Raw genomic sequence first — 23,845 nt, 5'->3', positions numbered from 1 at the left:
TCACATTTGCGACAGTGAAGACTTCACTTCCGGCAGCCAATCACAGAACGCGTTGTTGCGAGCCCGAGAGCCTGCGCCATTACGGTTCGTAATTCGATTTCTTCCGGAGAAAATAATAATTTCTCGATTTCTTATGCGCATTATTTCTCCCAATTCAGTCAGAGCGAAGGGCGGAAGCGAAGAGCGTTGTTTTTTTTGTTTACGGGCGTACGGGCGGGGTAGAGCGTACGGGTAGCGTTTTTTTTTTTTTTTGGCAAGGAACGGGCACCCACGTACGGGCATGCCCTAGTTCTCTAAATGATATTAACACACTTTACACTACCCGGGGTCTTTCCCTGCCAATCCATTGGCCATCTTACTCTATGGCCTATGCGGTTTTAAGAACCAAATTCCCATTGACCAAACTGTGGTGCTTCATCAATTTGGGGTCTCACTCCCCCGATTAAACTCCGTGCCTTTGCACAATTTCAGGACTGGGTCGTGTGGCTCTCCCAGCAGGTCTACCCACCTGCACACCTCCACCACTGCAGTTGCCTCCGAGCTTACCTGCTCCTTACCCTAACCTATCTAACTGGGGAAGGCCCTCTGGCGCTCTCCCCACTCGGTGCCCTCTCTGGCACTGGACTACCCAGGTCCGTCCTCCAGATCCTCGGGCCCCATCCACAACAACTCTACCGGCTCCCAGAGCCCAACCTGCGGCCTCACCTGGCCGACATCTTAACAGTGGCGGAGTGCCCATTTAACTACACACACTAACAGGCCACACGCCCAGCCATTTCCACGACACTAATGCACCCATCCAAACACCATTCTTCCACCACGCACCACAGATGCCAATATCCAATCACAATTTACCTACTCCCTCTACCTAACTCTTGAACTACCCTCCCCGGGTATTCGTGATGGGGTCCATCCTCCCCATACACACCTTCGCACCATCCACTCCACTCCACAGTTTCCACCATACTCACTCCACACCATCCATTCCATACTCCATGTATTCCACACACCTGTTCATTTGCACACCTGTGCAATCACACCTGGTGCCACCTGCACCCTCTTTCCTCCCAGGCTTCTTCAATCATTCAATACAATGCACAACCACAATTGTTCCTCATGCACTGCTCCATACACTTCCACGCTCAATACAACTCACAATTACCTCACTCACTCATACACTGCTCCATACACTTTCGATTCTCAAACACACGGCATCATCTGATCTACCTGGTTTCCTTCTAACTTGGTGCTCCCCGTCTTCCCTTTAAACCAAGCACATACCACGTCGTTATCATCCAAACTAATCTACTCCATGTCCCCGACTACCTCTCCAATGTCGCTACTTAAATCTCCAGTTACCTATGGTCATTTTTCTAGATCCCTATACATTATCCAAACCCTCCCTCGGCGAGCTTACACTGCCAAAACCCCATAGCTAGTGCTCATGTGCCCCGTTGTGAGGGATGGTGGATTTGCCATCCCACCACATCGGGCATCTCCTACTATTAATTTTGCCCATCCAATTTCCTGCAAATCAAAATTTGCCAATCACTGCAATTCATTCTACCAATCATTTGCCAATCATCAAATTTTGCCAATCACTTCTGCCAATCCTATTCACTATTCTAAATTTCGGATCAAAACACTATTATCATCACAGTCCGCTATATCTGAGCCTCGGTGCGTCGTTACATCATTAAAACTCGGCTTCGCAAAGCCGAGCAATGAATTCGGGTGGTTTGGTCGCCTGCAGGTTGAATCTGTCCGGCATTCGATTCAGGGGAGGCGGTTTGGTCGGGCCGAGATTCCACGCACCATCTCGGCGCGGATCCTTGCGGTCTCCAGCCCGATGGCTCAATCTCGCCTGGTCGGAACCCCGTCCCCGCCAGGGGACGAAGGTCCGACCTGGCTCCCCTCCCCCGGAATCGCGCCGATCGCCGCTCTGACGCGGCACCGACCATTCAGTACGGGACCCGGCCCGAACCGCGCACGACGCTCCGAAGAGCGACGCGCTTACGGTCCCGGCCGGTCCTCGCTGCAAACAAAGCGCACCGCGCACGCTATCCGTCGCCCTAAACGCTGCCCCGATCAACGTCGATGCTTCACCTGCAGGCTCACACGCATACGCTACCCTTTTCACACTCACCAAACCCGGCGTTCCAACGCCGCCCGTACATTCCACACACTCCGTCCATTCCACCACCGCACTCCCTGTTACACACCACACCTCTCGCGCACCCTCTTGCGCACACTTCATTCCACACCTCTCCTCCGTTACGTCCTCCATAACACTCACCATGGGCGTGCACTCTTGCATCCACCCACTCACGCGCTTCCATGGGCTCTCCCACATCCGCGCCACAACCAACTCAGGTGTGCTTTCTCGCACACTCTCGCCGTCCATACCAAGCGTGCATCCTCGCACCCGCTCCTCGTTCACATCCTCTGTGACAACCATGGGTGTGCACTCTTTTGCACACCCGATCACGCGCTTCGGTGCGCCCTCCCGCACACGCGCCACCACTAACTCGGGTGTACACCCTCACACACGTTCCACCACCACCTTACTCTCCGTGTCACACTCCGTACACTCCAACGTGCATTCTCGCTCGCACTCGGTTTCACACTCGCGCTCCGATGTGCCCTCTCGCACCTGCGCCACCACCAACTCACTCTCCGTGTCACACTCCGACGTGCATTCTCGCTCGCACTCGGTTTCACACTCACGCTCCGATGTGCCCTCTCGCACCTGCGCCACCACCAACTCACTCTCCGTGTCACACCGACGTGCATTCTCGCTCGCACTCGGTTTCACACTCGCGCTCCGATGTGCCCACTCGCACCTGCGCCACCACCAACTCACTCTCCGTGTCACACTCCGTACACTCCGACATGCATTCTCGCTCGCACTCGGTTTCACACTCGCGCTTTGTAACACGCTCATTCCCCGATGCACACTTTTTTCCCACAAGCGCGCCATTTCCACTCACACCACTCACAGGGGACCCTTCACCAACGCCCGGATGCTTTCTCGATCCCAAGCGCGCGAAAATTCTTTCTGCGCCAAACATCCTCCTGCAAAATCTCCCCGCACAATATACAGCACGACTCACCTGGGGGATTCTTCTCCTTCGCTCCAACACCACCTGCAAACTTTCATTGGTGTTATTAAGCACAGCATCGTGATGTGAGCAGGGACTTTGCACATTATCCATTCCCTCCTCCAACTGTTGCTCTTCTACGTCTGTCGTCTCTACAATTTCAATTTCAACTTTTTCTTTTTCTTTGACGACCGCTGGCTTTATTAAAATTCCCTCTACTTCAGCGGTCGCTGGCTGCCCCATACCCCGGGTCGCGATCTCTATACCCATCATTTTACCCGCGCTTTTCTCCGCCTCGCTCAACCAGCGCTTCTCGACCCGCTTTACCTCGTCGTGCACCCTTGGGACCTGCTCGCCCAACCTGCGGTCTCTGTTCTCCCCCATTTTTTTTTATTCGGTCACCCATTCTGTTTTCCATTCCCTCTCTATCGGCCCTCATTTCGTCCGCTATTGCTTCAATTTGGTTTCCCAGCCCCCTGTTGCTTTCCCTCTCCTCATCCGCCTTGACCATGAAGGCCTGCATTTGCAGCATGAGTAGGTCCCAGTTCATCGGTGCTGCGGGCGCGGCTGCCGCAACCACGTGCGAGCCGCCATTTTGTGCGCCCGAAACCTCGTGCGCGAGGGCGCCATCTTGTGCACCTGATACCCCCGCAACCACATCCTCATTGCTCTCCTCCTCTCTCTCTCTCCCCCATATACATTTCCCTGGGGTCCTGGGTCGCTTCTAAACCCTCTAACTCTACCACCGGCACCCGATCGCCTTGATTATCCATGGCACGATTTTAAAATTTAGTGGTGTTAAATAAAATTTTGGCCACTCGTAATTTTGAGTGCACTAAGCGCACTTCAGGTCCGAATCTCGCTCCTGACACCAATTGTTGCGGCCAATAGTACAATTGGTGTCCAAAATTTGGGCTAAATAAATTTAGTCCCAGGTTCGAATCCCACTCCTGACACCAATTGTTACGGATCTCAACGTCGGCCCCTTTTCCCCTTAAGAAGGGGGGATTAATCCCCTTGTCCGCGACTGACCGACGTGAGTCCTGGGGGTCCCAACGCTCCTTCCGGTCGGGAGCAGCCAGGGTATTTGGTCTACGAAAAGTCCCAAGGACCTGAGTGCCACTCCTGACCGCGAAGCAGGGGAGGGACTCCCGCTCGAACCCCGGTTTTAGATGGTCTAGTTGCCGAGCGGTTTTTAGCAACCCGAAGTTCGAGTCATTAGCATTCACTAACCCGATTCCGAAACGTTGGCCAAAATCGCGCCACAGGTATTCAATGTGGAAACCTCTAAAGCAACCGAATGTGAAGAAGCAAAAGGGGTAAAGAAAGAACACAGGGATTTATTAATTATTTACACACAACCAAAACAGGGAAGAAGAGAAATGTAATTTACAGGGAAATGGAAGGAGCAGAAGGACACAGAGCAATTTCTAGCGTATCTATACAGTCTTACTTAAGCCCCAGGACAACACAGACAAACAGATGACAATCAGACTTACACGAGTGGGGAATGAAGGCAGGAATCAATGGCTGGAAGGGGAGGAAGGTTCAGCTGGACGCAGGAGAACGGTCGGGCCGGGAGTGAGCAGCCGCCGACTCTCCACCCTCGGGTCCACACCGCCGGGATGTTCGCAGCAGCGCGTCGAAGCTTGACGTGGTAAGGCTTGTTGGAAACAGCGTCTCCCTCACTCGTACTCCCGCAGGTTGCACGTCTCTCTTCACCAACTCAAGCGCCTTCCTGACAAACTCCCTTCGTGCTCCCTCGCTCATCTGGCTCCCTCAATCGTCTGCTCCCTCCCTCATCTGCTGGTGGGGGCTTCCCCCCCCATGGGTTATATAGCCACGCCCTACCAAGCCATGGCCACACCTTACCAAGCCATGCCCACCGAGTCCTGGTTGGGCGCAAGGGCTTCCTGGCTCCACCTCCTGAAGACGATGGGCCGGCCACGCCCTTCTCCCCCGAGTTGACCGCGTGCGCAATGGAGTTTGGAGTGAAGAAAACAGCCCAATGTAACAGTGGCGAACGCCTGAGAAACCCGCCCAAAGCAGTAGTGGCGAACGCCACCGTACTGGCGCTTTTTAGGAGGCCATGGGGGTGTCGGAGGGATCCTATCTTATTTCAATTCGGTGCAATGCAGTGTCAACTAGTGGGAAACAGGGCCTTAAACTAACATAGAATAAGAAATAACTATTTAGAAGGGTATATGATTTTCTACGTGCATGCGATTTATTAACTAAGGGGACAACCTTTGACCTTTACACACAAAACGGAGGTATTTACAAGAATCACTAGAGGGGCATATTTACAAACATGATTCTCAAATCCACAACAATACTTTAAAAATTCTAAGGTTGTCCTTGCTTTATTAAAATAATTATCATGACTGAAACACAACGATCTTTCATAAATATTCACAACAACCCTCGTTTTCGATACATCACAGATTCCTAACTAATCACAGTAGAGAAGTAATTATACATACATCAAAACACCCACTGTGACTGTTTGTCAAATAAAGTATCAAAGTCTTGTAATCAATAATGGTTCTGTTTTAGTTATTGTAATCAGGTACTTCAGTAAATAAGTAAAGCTTTGAGGAGTGACATTTGGCATTTTCAGCCTTTTCCATACATATTGCTTCACGCTTAGACAAGTCAGACAGTCGAAACTGCAGTTTCTGAGAGTTATAGAAACAGGGTTTTCAAAGAGGAAGCAACAATGTTGACCGTCAATTATGGAGGGAATAATCATGCCTGGAGCATTGCAATTTATCCAAGGAATCATTATGTGCCACATTTTTGATGTACTCGTGGGTCCGTTGGACCAAATTTTCATCGGTCCTCACACCTTGTCGCATACCTGCCTGCCGTAACTGGGGGGATCTTTTGGGTCCTCAGGAATTTTGGGTCATGTGGGTTATTTGGGGACTTTTGGGTCATCGTGGGTCGTTTGGATCCTTTGGCTCCTCGGGAACATTTGGGTCTTCAGGGTCTTTTGGGTCCTCATGGTCTTTTGGGTCATCTGTCTTTTTTTTATTTAAGGGTATTTAGTGGTCTTTGGAATCTTAAGGATCTTAAGGATCTTGGGGGTTTTCAAAAGTCAAAGGGGTCTCAGCAGTTTAAAGGGTTAAAAGGTACTTTACAACAGTATGTAATTAATATACACAAAAAGCATGCCTCACACACATGCTCTCCATGTTCACTACGCTCGAGCATTCAATGAACTTATCCAAGGAGATCGGGAAATGGATGAATGGTTCACAGAAGGTAACACCTTCCTCATCCCAAAATCTGAAGATACCCGAATACCCCACACATTCCGGCCAATAACCTGTCTACCAACAACATACAAACTTTTAACGGGAATCATCACAGAAACAATGTACCACCACCTAACCCAACAAGGAGACCAAGAGGCAGAACAGAAGGGATGTTAGAGAGGATGTTACGGAACAATAGACCACCTATTACTAAACAAGGTCATACTCAAAAATTGCAATACGAGAAGAACCAAATTGTCCACAGGATGGAAAGGCTATTAAAAAAAAGCTTTTGACAGTGTCCCACATTCATGGATGATAAAGTGCATGAAAATGTACAAGATGAAACCCCCAAATAATCAAGCTGATTGAGAAAGCCATACTAATCCCACAGCACTTGGAAGGATAGATTGAAATACCAAGAGTATAGATACAACGTAGGTTCTTCCAAAGAAACAGTCTTTCTCCTCTCCTGTTTTGCCTAGCCCTACCAAGTAACCTCTTTAATGAGCAAAAATACAGATACACCCTAACATCCAATAAAAGATTGTCCAAAGAAACAAGAAAGGTGACACGTTTACTGTATATGGATGATTTGGAATTTGGCCTGGTTAAGTGTGCCATGTGCACATTCGTGTAATGTAGAACAAAAACAGAAAACATCAAAATCAACCTAGATACAACAATACAGGAGCTAGACAACAAAGCATCTTACAAATACCTTGGAGTAGAAGAGGGCCACCAAATGTCAAAAAATGTGGAAAACAATTACCAAGGAATACCTGTGTAGAACGAGGCCGATTCTGAAAACATATCTCACCCCAAGAAGCAAAATCAAAGCCATAAACCAACTAGCAGAAGCAGTCTTCCAATATAGCTGCGGAATAGTAAACTGGCCACAAGAGGACATTACAAAAAGTAGATATCAAAACAAGGAAACTCTTCACTATCCACAAAATGTTCTTCAAAAATCAGTACATCTCAAGAATGATCCTGCAAGAATGATCGTGCATCTCAAGAATCAGTGCATCTCAAGAATGATCCTGCATTGCTTTCCTGCGGAGGAAAGAAGTGCACAGAGCAACGACTGTAGGATTTAGCAGCGTACATGAAAAGCTCAACAGACTACCGAATACAATTTGTGGACAAGCATGAACACAAACAACAAGCCAGAAAAGGTATCTCTCAATCACCTTGCACAAAACTTCCAAAAAAAGGTGCGATTAGAAGACGTCATGCACCAAACCGAAACAGCAACTAATACAGCCCCAACGATTGCAAAAACGACAAGAAAAATACAAGATGAAATACCAGCAGCTGTATAGTGACAACTGGGAGAAAGACAAAAGAGCAGGAAAATATTAAAAAACGAGTGGGACAGATTGGGAATAGACAAAGAAGGATCACTGGAATGGCTAAGAAGAGATCAGCTCAACTGAGACGGAGAACGAATCATTTTTAATGCCCAAGACCATGGACACTGCACCAATGGCTTTAAAAAGATTGTGGGACTGAGTCAATTGGACAAGTGTACGTTCTGCAAGTTAGAAACAGAAAATACAAGTCACCTCCTATCGGGCTGTAAAAATCTCATGTCAGAGCAGCTGCACACCCAAAGGCACAAGGTATGTAGAGTAATCCAATGGCATTTCTGCAGAAATTTCAATATCCCAGTTCCACAAAATTCAATGAAACATTAACCAAAAGCAATCATTGTTTTTATCATTTTTTTGTCATATTTATAATCATTGTTTAAATCATTGTTAATCAAATCCCCAAGACAGTGTTCTGGGCCCTGTGCTTTTTCTAGTCTTCATAAATGATCTCTCTGACTCTCTGGAAAACGCTCTCTATCTCTTTGCTGATGACTCCACTCTCTGCCGCTCCAGTCCTCATCCCTCAGATCGGCAGTCTGCAGCCTCTTCACTCTCTGCAGACCTGGACAAAATCACAGACTGGTCAAACAAGTGGAACATGTCTTTCAATCCTGACAAATCTCACACTCTTACTATGTCTCTCCGAAAAGACCGACTGGACAACCCTCCCACCTACTTTCTCAACAATCCTCTCCAAGAAGTTCTGCCACTCAAGCTTTTGGGTCTCACTATCTGCCATGGTCTTTCCTGGGAAAACCACATTTCCAAGCTGGCCTCCAAAGCCTGTCGCCGACTGGGCATCCTCCATCGTGCGAAGTCCTTCCTTGGCACACCTGAGCTCCTCACCACATACAAGGCTTTCATCCACAGCTTAATGGAATACTGTTCTCCCCTCTGGGCCAGTGCTCCTGCCTCACACCTAGCTCGGTTTCACGCTGTTGAAACCAAAGCTTTCAGAATCATTGGAATCTCTCGCGATGAAGCTAACTCCGAGTGCCTTTCACCTGCTCACCGCAGGCAGGTTGGTAGACTTTATCTTCTTCCGACTCCTCTCTGGCCTAGCTCCCCCAGCTCTCTCTGTGCTCTGTCCCCCAAATATTTCTGCAGGTCGCACAAGATCTGCCAGCAACCCTCTTCTGGTGAAATTGCCAAAATCAAGACTCTCTGCTCACCTTCACTCTTTCATTTCTCTTTACTCCCACCTCTGGAACAAACTCCCTCACTCTCTTCAATCCCACTGCTCCCTCCGGGTCTTTAAATTACGACAACCAAACTACATTTGGGGGCTGTACAGAGAGAGCTCAGTGATGATCCTGAAAAGAGCCCTTGGAACAAAACTCTGAACAACAAAACTTCATAACTTAGCCCATGAACAGCAAGCGACCCTTCACTGAAGCGAGGGTGGATACTTTGTGTCCTGGGAGGACTCCGTTCAACCTTCTAAAACCCAAATGAATGAGATAACAACCAACGACACCCATTGACACACACCGACACACAATTATATTAGATATTCACAGTACTGATCCCACCCACCAAATCTGTGGGAAGGTATGAATATCTTGTTTCTTAACAGATATGTGCATGACACACAGTTTGGGGTGATTTTTTAATGCCTTTTCTATGGATGTCATTGTAATGCATCCCTTTCATGGAGGAGGCCATTGCTGAATAATATATAGCGCTTGTTGTTAGTGCCAGGGATTTTACGTGCTGAATACATGTTGTGTGCCAGGGATTTAAATTGAAAATGGCCCCAAATTGTGGTGAGGTGGAGGATCTGCTGTCCAACTTTTTCACAACGCAAACCTATCAACCTATCAGATCATTGAATGAACACTGTTGGCCGAAATATCAGAGAATCAATTGGTGCATGCGTATCATACCACAACGTAGAGCTTACATAACCCTTGGAAATTTGCACCTGTTGCTGTTGTTGCTGCTGCTGTTGTTGCTGCTGCTGTTGCTGCTGCAATCTAATCTGGTTCATCTGCTGCATCTGTTGAGCTTGCGTCAATCGTGCCTGCAGAAGTTACAACAAAACAATGGTGATAAAACACACGAAAAACGAGTTGAGACAAATGGGAGACCAAAACAGAGGGGTACACTGGAGATGGGGGATGCAGACACTTTCTTTAACGAGTGATTGACTTTAAATAGGTAACAGGGAGAAGGTAGATTGAAGAGAGGTAAATTGAGAAAAGCTATGACAGAAGCGTGAGTTAGGGGAGCAAACAGAGAGCAAGGAAGTTTGATGAGAGAGAAGGGGAAGGAGAAGGATGTTGCATGGAAGAGTCCCCTGCTTAGGAAGATGGGGTGGGTGTAGGGAAATAATAAAAAAGCCTGCCATTTTGGAATGCAAATGTATTGTACTGGTCGTGGGTCTTCAAGACTGCTGCACCACCAGAAAAAGGGGGACGAGAAACTCTCTGCCCACCCAGCTTAACCCCATGACGACGGCAAATTAGCATAACAGAAATGGCCGAGCCAGAGACGACAGGCGATTTGTTTTTACAAGCTAATGCATGGACCCAAATTGCCCAACTAACGGGTTAATCCCAAATTCCCAATGCGCTACAGAGTCCCCTGCCGATGACCATACACATTCGTATTTAACAAGGGAGTATATTGCGACAAAAGGGAGTGGGGAAGTAGAAAAAGACACGGCTGAGAAATGGCGATACAAAACGGTAACAAATGGATTTTAAATACCCCACCTGCCCTTGGGACAATGACAAAATCGAACCAGATAACTTGTTCATGCACTTCTGGGGTAACATGGGTACAGTGGGAACTAGAACGCCACTCAGTAGAGAGCATACCTCCACCTGGTTGGCCATATCACTCAATGGTGAAGAATCACTTTAAAAATTCTAGTAGCCGGATCGGAATCCGGATCTTTACCAAAATGAAGAGGACGCAGGCGTCACATGCTCGCCGCTTCTTCGACCGGGCTACTGTCAGTTGCTTGCTTTTTTGGTGGTCGTGCGGATTTTTTTGGCCATTGAGTCTGCCCCCTGCATAGCCCCGGCTCTGCTCCCTGCTTCGCCTGCCCGGCTCCTTCGCATGCTCGCTGTTTCCTCGGGCACGCTCTCGTGGGTTGTGACCATCACAGCGGTTTGGTGGCGGTTTCCCGCCGTGATCTAGATTTGTAGCGGCGGCGGTCGATTGCCGCTGCATTTGCCGCTTTGCTGTGATCAACCTTGGCCTCGTGATCGTCTTTGCTCCTGCCTGCCCTCTGCTTGGTCCCGGCTCTGCTCCTGGCTTCACCTACCTGGCTCCTTCGTTTCCTCGGGCCCGCTCCCATGGGTTGGGACCATTGTTTCACCTCCTCAACCTTGGCCTCGTCTCGTCTCTCCGCTCCTGCCTGGCATGGCTCTGCGGTACTCCGCCGCAAGCCTCCTTCTGCTCAATACCCGCTCCACCCCATCATGCATCTCTGCCATCAAATCAAATGGACTCCTCCGACGACCCAGGTACATTCACCGTGGCTCCGGTTGTAAGTTTGTATATTTGCAATCAGGTCACTCCATCCCCGTCCTCTGGTCGGCTCAGCGCACTCCCACTCATCGTCCCAGCGCACCTGGTCACAGCAACGCACACGATCGCACCTCCTGCCTACGAACCCTGGCTAAATCACCTGAATTCATCCCTGCTGTTCAAAACAACATCAAGCTCACCCTGTTCAACACCCGGTCCCTCAACAACAAATGCCTCATCCTGAACGAATACATCCTGGATAACAAACTGGACTTTCTCTGTCTCACCGAAACCTGGCAACAACCTCTGGACTACTACACACTCAACCTCACCACACCCAATGGATATTCCTACGTCCATAAACCACGCTCGGAGGGCCGAGGTGGTGGAATTGCCGTTATCCACCGTCAAGACATCAGGACCAGCCTCATCCCCATCGCCTCATCCTTTGAACACCTGGCTTTTAAACTCTCTGGTCGCACGCAGTCAGTCATGGCTGTCGTCTACCACCCTCCCAAACCACACCCATCATTCCTGTCTGACTTCTCCTACTTTCTGACCCAGCTATGTTCCCTCTCCCCCTCAATCCTCCTCCTTCGTGATTTCAATATCCACATGGACTCCACCGACTCCACAATAACCACTGACTTCACTGATTTACTCACCTGCTTTAACCTCACTCAACATGTCGACTTTCCTACCCATATCCGTGGTCACATTTTGGACCTTGTCTGCTCCACTGGATTAAATTTGCACCATCTCTCTGGCTCCGACCTCACCCTCTCTGACCACTTAGCTATCACTATGACCATCAAAATCCCCACCCCAACACCAAGACATTATCGCACTATCACCTTCCATCAGCTAAACGCTCTTTCACCTACCTCATTCTCATCCACCCTCTCTGAAAAAATGTCCACTTCTCCCTTCGTTGACCTCCACACCCCTTCCGACCTCACTGACTACTACAACCACACTCTCTCCTCCTGCCTTGACCAGCTTGCGCCTGTAAAAACCAAAACAGTTTCTTTCACCCATTCTGCTCCCTGGTTTACCCCCGAACTCCGCCTGATGAAAACTCGTGCTCGCCAACTTGAAAGACTCCGCAATAAAACAGGTCTCACAGTTCACTCCCAAGCCTACAAGGACCACCTACAACACTACAAAGATGCCCTCTCCCACGCCCGCTCCGCCTACTACTCTCAAATTATCCACTCTGGCTCTGGAAACCCAAAAGCACTCTTCTCGACAATAAACAAACTCCTCCACCCCCTGAACACCACCACCCAGTCATTCACAGTAGACAACTGCATCTCCTTCCTCTCTTTCTTCCAACGCAAAATTGACAACATCTACAACAGCTTGACCACCGCCGCACCCGCTCCCCCTCCAACCACCTGCCCCCCCTTGTCCTGCCATCCCCTGTCTCGGTTCTCCCCAATCTCCCCTACTGACCTCTCTGAACTCCTCATAGGAATGAAAACTGCCACCTGCACTCTTGACCCCATCCCCTCCAGCTTTGTCAAGGCCTCCCTCCCTGCTCTCTCTCCACTTATCATTGCAACAATAAACTCCTCCCTGTCTACAGGCATCGTCCCACCTTCCCTCAAAATTGCTGCTGTTACCCCCATTCTAAAAAAACCTGGTCGAAACCCTGACACCCTAAACAACTTCAGACCCATCTCCAACCTACCCTTTCTGTCAAAAGTTTTGGAACGTGCTGTAGCCACTCAACTCAAACATCACCTCTCTGCCAATAACCTGTATGAAACATTCCAATCCGGATTCCGCTCCAACCACAGTACTGAAACTGCTCTCCTCAAAATCACCAACGACCTTCTCCTCTGACGGTGGCAACGTCAACATTCTCGTCCTCCTCGACCTCAGCGCTGCCTTTGACACCATCGATCACACCATCCTCCTCACCCGACTTGAATCCACCTTTAACGTTACCGGCACTGCCCTCTCTTGGATTAAATCATACCTCTCTGACAGACACCAGTTCATCTCCATCAATAACTGCAAATCCCCCACTGCTCCCCTCCCCCAAGGTGTCCCCCAAGGTTCAGTTCTTGGCCCCCTCCTCTTCATCCTTTACCTGTCCCCCCTCGGTCACTTGATCCGCCGTCATGGTCTCCAATTCCACTGCTTCGCCGATGACATCCAGCTTTTCATCTCCACCAAGTCCGTCTCCACCGACACCCACTCTATCCTGACAAACTGCATCACTGAAATAAAATCCTGGCTTCAAATCAACTTCCTCAAGCTTAACTGTGATAAATCTGAAATAATCATCATTGGCCCAAAAACGCTCACAAAATCCACCCATAACTTTGCCCTCAACATCGACGGTATCGCAGTATCCACCTCCCCTCACATCCGGAATGTTGGCGTCATCTTTGACCAAACCCTCTCCTTCGACAAATACACTAAACAGATCACAAAGTCAGCCTTCTTTCACCTGAAAAACATTGCCCGTCTCCGCTCATCCCTCTCCTCCACGGCTGCAGAAACCCTCATCCATGCCTTCATCACCTCCCATCTGGACTACTGCAATAGCCTCCTCTATGGTTCACCCTCAAAAATCACCAATAAACTCCAATACATTCAGAACTCCGCTGCCCGTCTACTCACCCAATTCCCAGACCTGTGACCACATCACCCCCGTCCTTTACAAGCTTCACTGGCTCCCCATCCCCCAGAGAATCCAGTACAAAATCCTCCTCTTGACATACAAAGCCCTCCATAACCTGGCCCCATCCTACCTGGCTGACCTCCTCTCCAGACACACTCCCACCCACAACCTCCGCTCTGCTGGTACCAACCTCCTGACCCCCTCCATCCGGACCAAATTCAGATCCTGGGGGGACAGGGCCTTCTCCATCGCTGCTCCCACCCTCTGGAACTCACTACCTCACACCATCAGAGACTCCTCCTCACTCACCACATTCAAAACATCACTAAAGACCCACCTGTTCAACACTGCATTCAACATTCAACCCACAGCATTTAACCCCTGACTATCTCTTCTCCTTCTCCCTCCTTTTGCTTTAAATATTTCCCTATTGATTCTTGTCTTTTTGCAATTGTGGTTTTCATGTATTGTTATGCATTATGTTTTCCACTCTGTCAAAGCGCCTTTGGGCTACTTGAAAAGCGCTATACAAAATAAATGAATTATTATTATTATTATTATTAAAATCTAATCATTTCGTCCTTGTCACATATGCTACATCTCTGCCAAATTCCGAATACGTCCACAACTTGAGATATTTTGTTCACAAACGGACAGACAAACAGACAGACAAACAGACAGACAGACAGGGGTGAAAACATAACTTCCATCCACCTTTGGTGGCGGAGGTAAATATAAGAGACAGAGAGAAGAATTTTTTCCGCACGGAAATGATCGTCACGCGGTGGTGAGGGGAAGGGGAGGGGCAGGGGGGCTTTGCTCCATGTTCTTGAGGGGCTCATCCTTAAGCCTCATCCCTACGTGCTTGCGCCAGCCCAGTCAAGTTATTAGCACACCATAGCAGCACGGGATCTGGAGAGAGATCTGCATCAACCTCGCGCTGTGTTGTTCTTTTCACACACTATTTCAGGCTCATTGAGCACACTTGTGGGATATGCTGATTGGACGGTGCAGCCAGGCATGTCGTCTTGGCATTCCAGTGTCCTTCTGGTCACCCACGTGACTGGCTGTTTACTGAGAGGAAGATGCCATATACCTGTGGATCTCAACTCGTTTCAGTCCATGGACCACCAGGCCAATCAAATTTTTTTTAGTGGACCACCTCCTTTTTGAGACATGATAAAAAAATAAAAATTTAAAAAATTTAAAAAGAGTAGACAACAAACATTTTGGTGAGAAATTTATTTCTCACACCATGTGACTTTGGGCAATGTTCCTGTGGACCACCAAAAAAAAGTCACCATGGACAACCAGTTGAGAACCACTACCATACACGGACAGAAACATTGTGGAAAGTTCAAGAATTAGGGAGGGAGGGAAGGGGAAATCGGGGGCTTAGAAACAGCCATTTTGTTGGGAAAGACGAGTCCTCTTGAACATTCACTGCATCACTTTTATCTCTCACAAAAAACTACATTACTCTTGCACTGACATGCATTAAGAAATAACTATTCTAATCTATCCCATTTTACCCTCTACAACAGATCCATAACAATACAATCTCTAATGTAGTGCACAATAATGAAAACGTCTTTCAAAATCATATACACAGACATACAACACCAGAAGCAGATTCAATAAAGTCTAAACGAGTAGCAAAATGCAGCAGTAATATAGTAAACTTCAACATCGAGTTGTGAAACTCATTTCAAACAAGATTGTGGCTGCCAATAATTTGAAGATACTCCTTCCGGTAGAAAAAAAAACCCAGCAAAAAGTCGATGTGTTCAAGATTGTTGTGCAACATAGTTGCATAACCCAGTTAGATGTAGAATGCATCCAAGAATCGGCATACGCAAGTGCAACTCTGAGTAACTCGGTCACAAAATCCTCAACTAGTTGTAATGGAGTTAATTAACATATGTGGGAAAATTACATGCCCAGACCAGGAATCGAACCCAGGTCCTCTGGTGAACCATACCAGTGCTCTGCCATATGAGCTATCTGCAGGACCCCTGACCAAGCATGCAATTCTCCCACACATGGAATTGCCAATCTCTTTCTGTCAATGCTTCCAGGGCACTCGCTGCCAACCATAGAAGTACGGCCTGCTCACAAAAGGGTATTTCTCCAATGGGGGGGAAAAAATACATGTCCGCTATTATAAACACCACTGGGGGCGTACAAATGGAGTTACGTAATGTTACCAAACAAAGCTGAACATGCCTTAAGTGTCACGTAAACTAAAATAGTCAAAATTAATAAAGACACAAATAGAGAGTTCATAGAACACTTCACCACGTGCAGTGTTCAAATATATACTTCAATTTAAATAAAATAAGGGTTTTAAAGATCGTTTAAAAAATTTTTATTGAGGTTTAGCACCATTAAAGAGGTCTTGTACACCACCCTATTTAACACTGCTAAAACAGCTATCGGGGATGCCTCTTAGTGGTGGTTGTACACTTCAATGCAAGTTGCGGGCCAAATCTTCCCTGCTGCCTGGATTTGTCAGGGCGGCGCGGCACGGTCAGAGTGCCGATCGGTCCACATGGACCGGCCCTCCTTTTCCCCTCTCCCCCTTTCTCTCCCTTACTCTAAGGCAGGGGTACACCATACTGGATTGGGGGGGGGGGGGAAGGGGGAGGCATCTCTTGGTCGCTCCTGGGATTTTGCAAGCATCGTGCGCTGCACTACGACTTTGTTTTACATGCTTATTCCAATTATGATATGTATATTTTGGCTGCTGCCCACCTTCCTCTACAAGTCCAGGAACCTAATCCCCTTTTCCCCATTGGTCCCATGTCTTAAACTATCACGGTTTTGAATATTTTCTAGGACTGCAACCCCCGCGATATTTAAGGGTTTACTCTAAACATGCACTGGTAGCACATTTCACTAAACTTGCATACCAATCGAGACCAAGTCAATATCATCCCCGTTTAGTGCACACATTGCAAGTAAGACCATGAAGCTACACACCAAATTTTGTACATGTAACTCCATGGTGTGACTAGAACTTGGGCGTGGAAAACCCAAAAACACCAAGCATGAAATCATGAATCTATTAGGCAAAATCAAGCAGTGAAATCTTTCATTTTTTTTTTTTTATTCAACAATTGAAACTCGGACAGAGGTGAATGCGGCAACTCGCGTTAAGTCAACAATCAACATGTGCCTGCTCTCACCTGGATAATGGCAAAGTGGATAAAAATAAATAACTTCACTTATTCTATTCCCACAATCTCACTCCGCCCTCCAGGTCTTTAAAACAGCTGTTCACCACCATCTCTTATCTTCCCCCATCCAAAACCTTGATCTTTTCTACCCCCGTTATTTCACCCCAGATCCACTTTTCTGAAATACTGACTTCTTTATTGGAAGTCCTAGCTGTGTCCATGAGGTTTTTTCCTCTCCCACCCTCCAACCCCCCTCCCATGCCTCCTCCCCCCAAGCTCTCTCCCTCCCACAGATCTCCCAATGTCCCTGCTCTCAAATGTTGTACTTGTGTGCTTCCCCCTCTCTCCCCATGTCTCCCGCTCTCTTTATTATGTCTTATGTGTCCGTTTGTTTTTTTGGTCATTAATGTTAGCTCTTACACGAGTGTCGATATTGTATTTAACAAAAAAAAGAAAAAAAAAAGTCAGCAGATTGTTAGTATTTATCTTTGCAATGACTGTGCCCCACAATTTATGGGGTTAAAAAAAAGAAAGAAGAATTTAACAAAAATGTGTAAGACAAGAGGGTTGTTTGGAATCCAGACTCACAGATGTTATTGGAACAAGACAGAACATTTAACAATGCAGAGCCTCACCAGGATAGCGGGATACACACATGAGTCGATCTGACAATGAACAATCTTTTTTAACCCTATCTGGGCTGTGCTATTTTGATCAGCGGCACATCAGCAACAGATGAACTGTGGATGGTGAATCAGCGGTGGTTTGGAAGTTAACGTGGGGTTCCCTCCTCCCCCTACCCCCCCCCCCTCCCCTCCCCACACCCAGTCCCCCTTCTAGCACAGATAGAGTTCAAATAGATCTGCATGTGGACTCTCACTCACAGACGAATTACAACAGACTCTCCATCCCTTTGGGAATGGGAGGGCAAGCTCCAGTGAATGAAGTGACAACTTAGGTAGTACGTTGTAGACAGCAACCGCACAGGGTAGTACTACCGCCCTGATTTTCGGAGTGTTAAAGTGGTGCCCGGAACCATCTTACACTCTCCGTGTCAGGATTTCTGGCCGTATTTTCTGGCTCACTCAAACTACAACTGCCGGGCTAGCTTTAATCTCTCTTTCTCGCAAACAAACACCATACACTTTTCTTCTCTTTTATGTAAGGCCTGGCCTCGAAGGCTATATAGTCTGTGCCTGGAGCCTCCAACATAAAAAATATAAAAAAACTACATTACCCATACATCCACTGAAGGGAGAAGCAAATATGCATGTAAAAATACTCTTTAAAAAAACAAAAAAGCATACTAATGCATACTATAACAAGTACAGATACATTCAAAGTACACCGCCCCCATGCCAAATAATTAAATATGCTGCAGCGCGGCATTGCCGGGGCGCCTCCGGCGCCCGGCAATATCGCAGTGCAGCTCATTGAGGCTGCGTTGGGAGGAAGAGGTGTTCGCTAATTGATTGATTAATTGTATAATTCAAATCAATAAAAGATTATCACAAAATATTTTCTTAATCAATTGGCTAATAGCATAACTAAACCAGTAGTGTTTCATCCGAAGATGTATCTTTTAGAAATTTTATTAAATGTCATTAATAAAAAATTAAATAATTCATTGATTAATCAATAAATAATTAATCAATTAATCAATAAATAATTAAGCAATTAAATGATTAATCAATAAATCAAAAATATCCTTGATAGCCACATCACTTGGTCACTGTCATGTCCAAATATTAGCTTCCCAGCTCAAAAGGTGCCTGAGATATTGGCCAAATGAGAAAGAAAATAAATGAATGATTAATAATGAAAATAAATAAATAATAATCATAAAAAAATAAATTATTAATCAATTCGGTCAGAGAACACATAAACCACCACCATTTCATCAGAATGTGTAACTTAAAAAAAAAAATTTTTTTGGTCATTAATCGAATAATTAAATAATTAATCGATTAATTGATTAATTAATAAATCAAAAATAGCATTTGCAGCCAAATCACCTGGTCATTGGCATGTCCAAATATCAGCTTCCTAACTCAAAAGGTGCCTGAGTTAATGGTCAGAAGAGAAAGGAAATTTAATTAATTAAATAAGTACTTAATTAAACGCTAATAATTAAATAACTCCTCAATTAATTGATTAATCAAAAAACAAAAAATACCGTTTTTGACAAATGACTTGCTCACTATTGTGCCGAAATTTCAGCTTCTTAGCTTGAAGGATGGCTGAGATATCGCCCGGACAACCAAGAAAGCAAGAAAACAAACAAACAAACAAGAAACCAGAGTGAAAACTGAGTACTCTCTTTCAGCGTGCGTCACTACCGAGCCCCCTTCGGTGCCCGGCAATGACGATTTGCAATGCCTGGAGGTGGCATAGGAAAGGAGCGGTGTACAATAATAATGCATACTATAATATAAAAACGCAATATAAATGCATACTATAATAATACAGTCTACATTCTGTATTATACCGATAGGCTTGATCTGCATTCGGATCTGAACCAAAATCAAATTTGCTTGTTCTTGTCATATAACCAATTCATCCACCACGTTTTGAGATATTGCATTATACATCGTTTTTGGCCCCAACTCTCAATGGTGAAGAATCACTTCAAACATTCTAGTATCCAGATCCGAATCGGAATCTTCACCAAAATCTAGTCATTTCATCTTAGTCAAGTACCCAGCCTCTCCAGCAAATTTCATCCAAATCCATCCACAACTTTTTGAGATATCCTGTGCACAGTCAGACAAACAGACAGGGGGAGAAAGCATAACCTCTGCTCGCTTTCGGTTGTGGAGGTAAATATGTACTATCAAAACAAAATTTGATGCTCCATTACAGTGAATAAACAGAAATGCAAGAGCTATCAAGTAAAATGAGCGGTTGTATGTGAACCTCATGCAGCTCACATGATGCACCATCGCAGCCTTACCTGTTGCATCATAGGTTGCCTTTGGATTTGTTGCACGTGAGACATCACGGGCTGCCCTGACGGTGTTTGTATGGGCTGGTGCATTGACATTTGAACTGTTAAAGAAAACAAGGAAAGATTTTCTTTCCAGTAGTCCAAAATTCACTGGCCTACATATTTAATATACATGACTGGATATTGGGATAAACCATGCACGTTTTGACGAGTTGCAAGCACATACAGTGCCTTCATAAAGCATTCACACAACTTGACTTTTGTCAAATTTTGTTGCGTTAAACCTTGATTTTAAAATGGATTAAATGGAGATATTTTTTGTTACTAACCTATACATAATACCCCATAATCACAAAGATTAATTTAAAAATATATACATATATATTTTAGAAATTAATGGAAAATGAAAAGCTTAAATGTCTCGAGTCAGAGTATTCAACCGCTTTGCTATGACAGTCCAAATTGAGCTCAGGTACATCCAATTTCCTTCGATCATCCTTTAAATGTCTCAACAACTTAATTTGAGTTTACCTGTGGCCAATTCAATTGATTGGACATGATTTTAAAAAGAAACACACCTTTCTATACAAGGTCCCACAGTTGGCAGTGCATGTCAGAGCAGAAACTCTACCATGAAGCACAAGGAACTGTTTGTAGAACTCCGAGATAGAATTGTGAGGAGGCATAGAACTGGGGAAGGGTATAAAACAATTTCTAGTGTTGAAAGTTCCCTAGAGCACAGTAAGCTCAATCATTAGGAAATGGAAAGAATATGGAACTACTCAGACTTCTTAGAGCTGGCCGCCCGGCGAAACTGAGCAACCGGGCAAGAAGGACCTTGGTCAGGCAGGTGACCAAGAACCAAATGACCACTCCGACAGAACTACAAAGTTCCTTGGCTGAGATGGGGGAACCTGCTGGAAGGACAACAGTCTCTGCAGTACTTCACAGGCTTTATCGGAGTGGCCAGATAAAAGCCACTCCTGGGAAAAAGGCACATGACAGCATGCCTGTAGTTTGCAAAAAGGCATGTGAAAGACTCTTGAGAGCATGAGGTGAAAGATTCTGTGATCCGATGAGACAAAAATTGAACTCTTTGGCCTGAACGCAAAGCACTATGTCTGCCAAAACCGAGCATAATTCATCACCCATCTAACACGTCCCCTACCATGAAGCATTTTGGTGGCAGCATCATGCTATGGGGATGCTTTTCAGTGGCATGGACTGGGAGACTTGTTAGGATAGATGGAACAATGAATGGAGGCAAATACAGGCAAATCCTTGAGGAGAACCTGCTTCAGAGTGCAAAAGGCCTTAGACTGCGGCAAAGATTTACGTTCTAACAGGACAATGACCCGAAGCATACAGCCAAAGCAACAGTGAATGGCTTCAGAACAAGAATGTAAAAGTCCTTGAGTGGTCCAGCCAAAGACCAGACTTGAATCCCATTAGGAATCTGTGGAAAGACTTCAAGATTGCTGTTCACCGACACTCACCATCCAACAGGGCAGAGCTTGAGCAAATCTGCAAGGAAGAATGGGAGAAACTCCACAAATCCAGTTGCGTAAAGCTGATAGACATATCCAAGAAGACTCAAAGCCGTAATCGCTGCTAAAGGCACTTCTACGAAGTATTGACTCAGGGGGCTGAATACCTATGTAAATTAGATATTTCTCCATTTAATTTTTAATTCTTTTGTAAAGATTTCGCAAAAAAAATGGCACTTTGACATTACGGTATATCATTATGTGTAGATCAGTGAAAAAATAAATGCATTTAATCCATTTTTAATTCAGGCTGTAACACAACAAAACGTGAAAAATTCAAGGGGTGTGAATACATTCTGAAGGCACTGTAATTATAGTGAACAAATCAACAGTACGGGACATGCAATTTGAACTTAGGATCCAGCATCATGAGCTATGTGTTTGGGTTGGAGCAGGGGAACATTGGGTAAACAAACAGGTAAACAATTAAGTAATGAATAATAGTAGTAAAAATAATAGAAAGAGCAAAATTCAGACTCTATGAAGAATGCTTTTGAAGGAATTACTTAATGGACTTAATGGATAAATTTGCCTCTATGAGGTATTACTCCCTTAATGGACACAAATACAAAATAGAGGATTTACTACATAGTGCACACCGAAATAACACATTTACAATAAAGAAAAACCAACATAAAACACAAACATATAGCAAGTTTTAATACTAAAGCAAATGCCATTCACATTAGCCATTCATCAAATTAATGTACCTTGCTGTTGCGACACCGGTGGCGGTAAAGTGGCCATACGCTGGGGTATTGCAACCTGACCCTGTACACCTGGGCCCCTCCCCATAGTTCCTGGCTGAGGAACCTGGACCATGGTTGGCTGGCCTTGCCCCATGCCCATGGATACTGGCCCAGGATTCCGTGAAACCATCGTCATGGAAGGGCCAGACTGCGCACCTGTCATGCCCACATTGGCAATGCCTTGCATGTGGTCTGCTAGAACACGTGCATTTCAAATGAGTGGAGTCTTAACAACTTAAGGGATTTTCATCGCAAAAAACTGAGGTCTATCAGGACATATCACAGAGAGAGAGGGAGAGAGATACACAGAGGAAAAAATAAATAAAAGAAAACCAGCATTGCAAACACTCTCTCCCACCAATGTAAAATCAAAAGGAAGACACTGGACAAATGACTACCTATTTTAGTCTAAAGGATCTTAACAACAACAGAGTTCACTCGATTTCTGCGATCACAAAGCGATCACCAAGGGTAACCACAAAAGTAATCCTTAACCGAGGAGGCTTACCTTTGGCGATCGCCAGCGACTTCCCCATGGTGCGCGATTCAAAGATGGCCATATTTTTTTCAGAACACCACATGAGCTTGACTTTCAACATTTACACATAGAGTGTAAAATAAGAAAATGTGCCATCTTCTGCAATATATCCCCAACAACTGAACATCATGAAAATCAGAGGAAAATTATTCAAGTTACGATCAAAAAGGTGTTTTTGTTAATTAGGTCCCAATCCCCAAAAAAATATGTCAAGTACACAAATCAAATATAAGGTGCACAACCTCAGTGCAGGTACACCATTATGGTGCAAGACCATCAAGCAGTCTGAGATTCCGTATTGGCAAAATTAAGCGATGACAAAAAACACGTTTCTTTTTTCAGACTGTCATTTGACCTTGACCTTTAAACCCAGAGGGGTATGTTACACGGATTCGTCACTTCCGTTTTTGTGGTTTTCATCCACTGGAAGCATTTTTAGTTTCATATACTATTATTGTTACAGTTCGAGTGTGAAATGGAGATAACTGTCTTCAAAGGTAAAAATTCGTGTTTCAAAAGAAAAACGCAATGGATCGGGAGAAACCGGAAGAGGAGGAAGAAGAGGCTGGAGCGGATCAAGTGAGATCGGGAAAGAAAGGCCGATCTGCTTCGAGGTGTCGAGCGGACGCTGGTACATTGGTCACGAGCGAATATTGGTTTCCCCGGGAAAGGGATTCCTGTGACAGTGTCGTTATTGTTGTGGCAGATAAACCTGCATGACGGGTTTTGCTTTTGGTTCCAAAAGTGAATCATTGCTGGAGAGCAGGTACGCCTCCATTACGGGCCCGTCCGCCATTTCCCCTCGCACCAGCAATTTGCCTGGTTCTCGTGTGCGTCGTGGATTTCGCTTGGGAATTCGCGGTTCCCCACTTGGGAACTGCTGCTCGTTCATGTCAGCGTCATTGTATGGTGAACCGAAGGTGTGAATTCCCAGTCGCCTTTTGGGTGAACTTTTACCTGACAGACGTCGGCCCGACCTCACCCAGTGGCTCTTCTGCAGTGTCGACTGTCAGCCGTCCTGGGTTCAGGTCTC

At 46.0% G+C, this 23,845-nt stretch overlaps 1 protein-coding gene across 12 annotated transcripts in view; it reads right to left on the bottom strand.

The window, feature by feature from the left end:
* Nucleotides 1–23,845, bottom strand: part of MED15 (mediator complex subunit 15) — a 112,219-nt gene that overhangs the window by 62,731 nt on the left and 25,643 nt on the right. For 8 of the 12 annotated variants that reach the window (XM_078768209.1, XM_078768201.1, XM_078768206.1 and 5 more), the window contains 3 exons: nt 22,236–22,469; nt 19,985–20,079; nt 9,662–9,760 (listed from right to left, as the gene is read on the bottom strand). In XM_078768209.1, the coding sequence (XP_078624335.1) occupies nt 9,662–9,760; nt 19,985–20,079; nt 22,236–22,461 (420 nt within the window). In that variant the 5' untranslated portion in view covers nt 22,462–22,469. The remainder of the gene's footprint in view (nt 1–9,661; nt 9,761–19,984; nt 20,080–22,235; nt 22,470–23,845) is intronic. The other 4 variants (XM_078768205.1, XM_078768212.1, XM_078768213.1 and 1 more) reach the window with 2 other exon arrangements.

The sequence above is a fragment of the Myxine glutinosa genome, chromosome 14, assembly GCF_964187855.1.
Source record: "Myxine glutinosa chromosome 14, kmMyxGlut1.1, whole genome shotgun sequence".
NCBI lineage: Eukaryota > Metazoa > Chordata > Myxini > Myxiniformes > Myxinidae > Myxine > Myxine glutinosa.
This window is presented reverse-complemented; position numbering and strand designations above follow the sequence as displayed.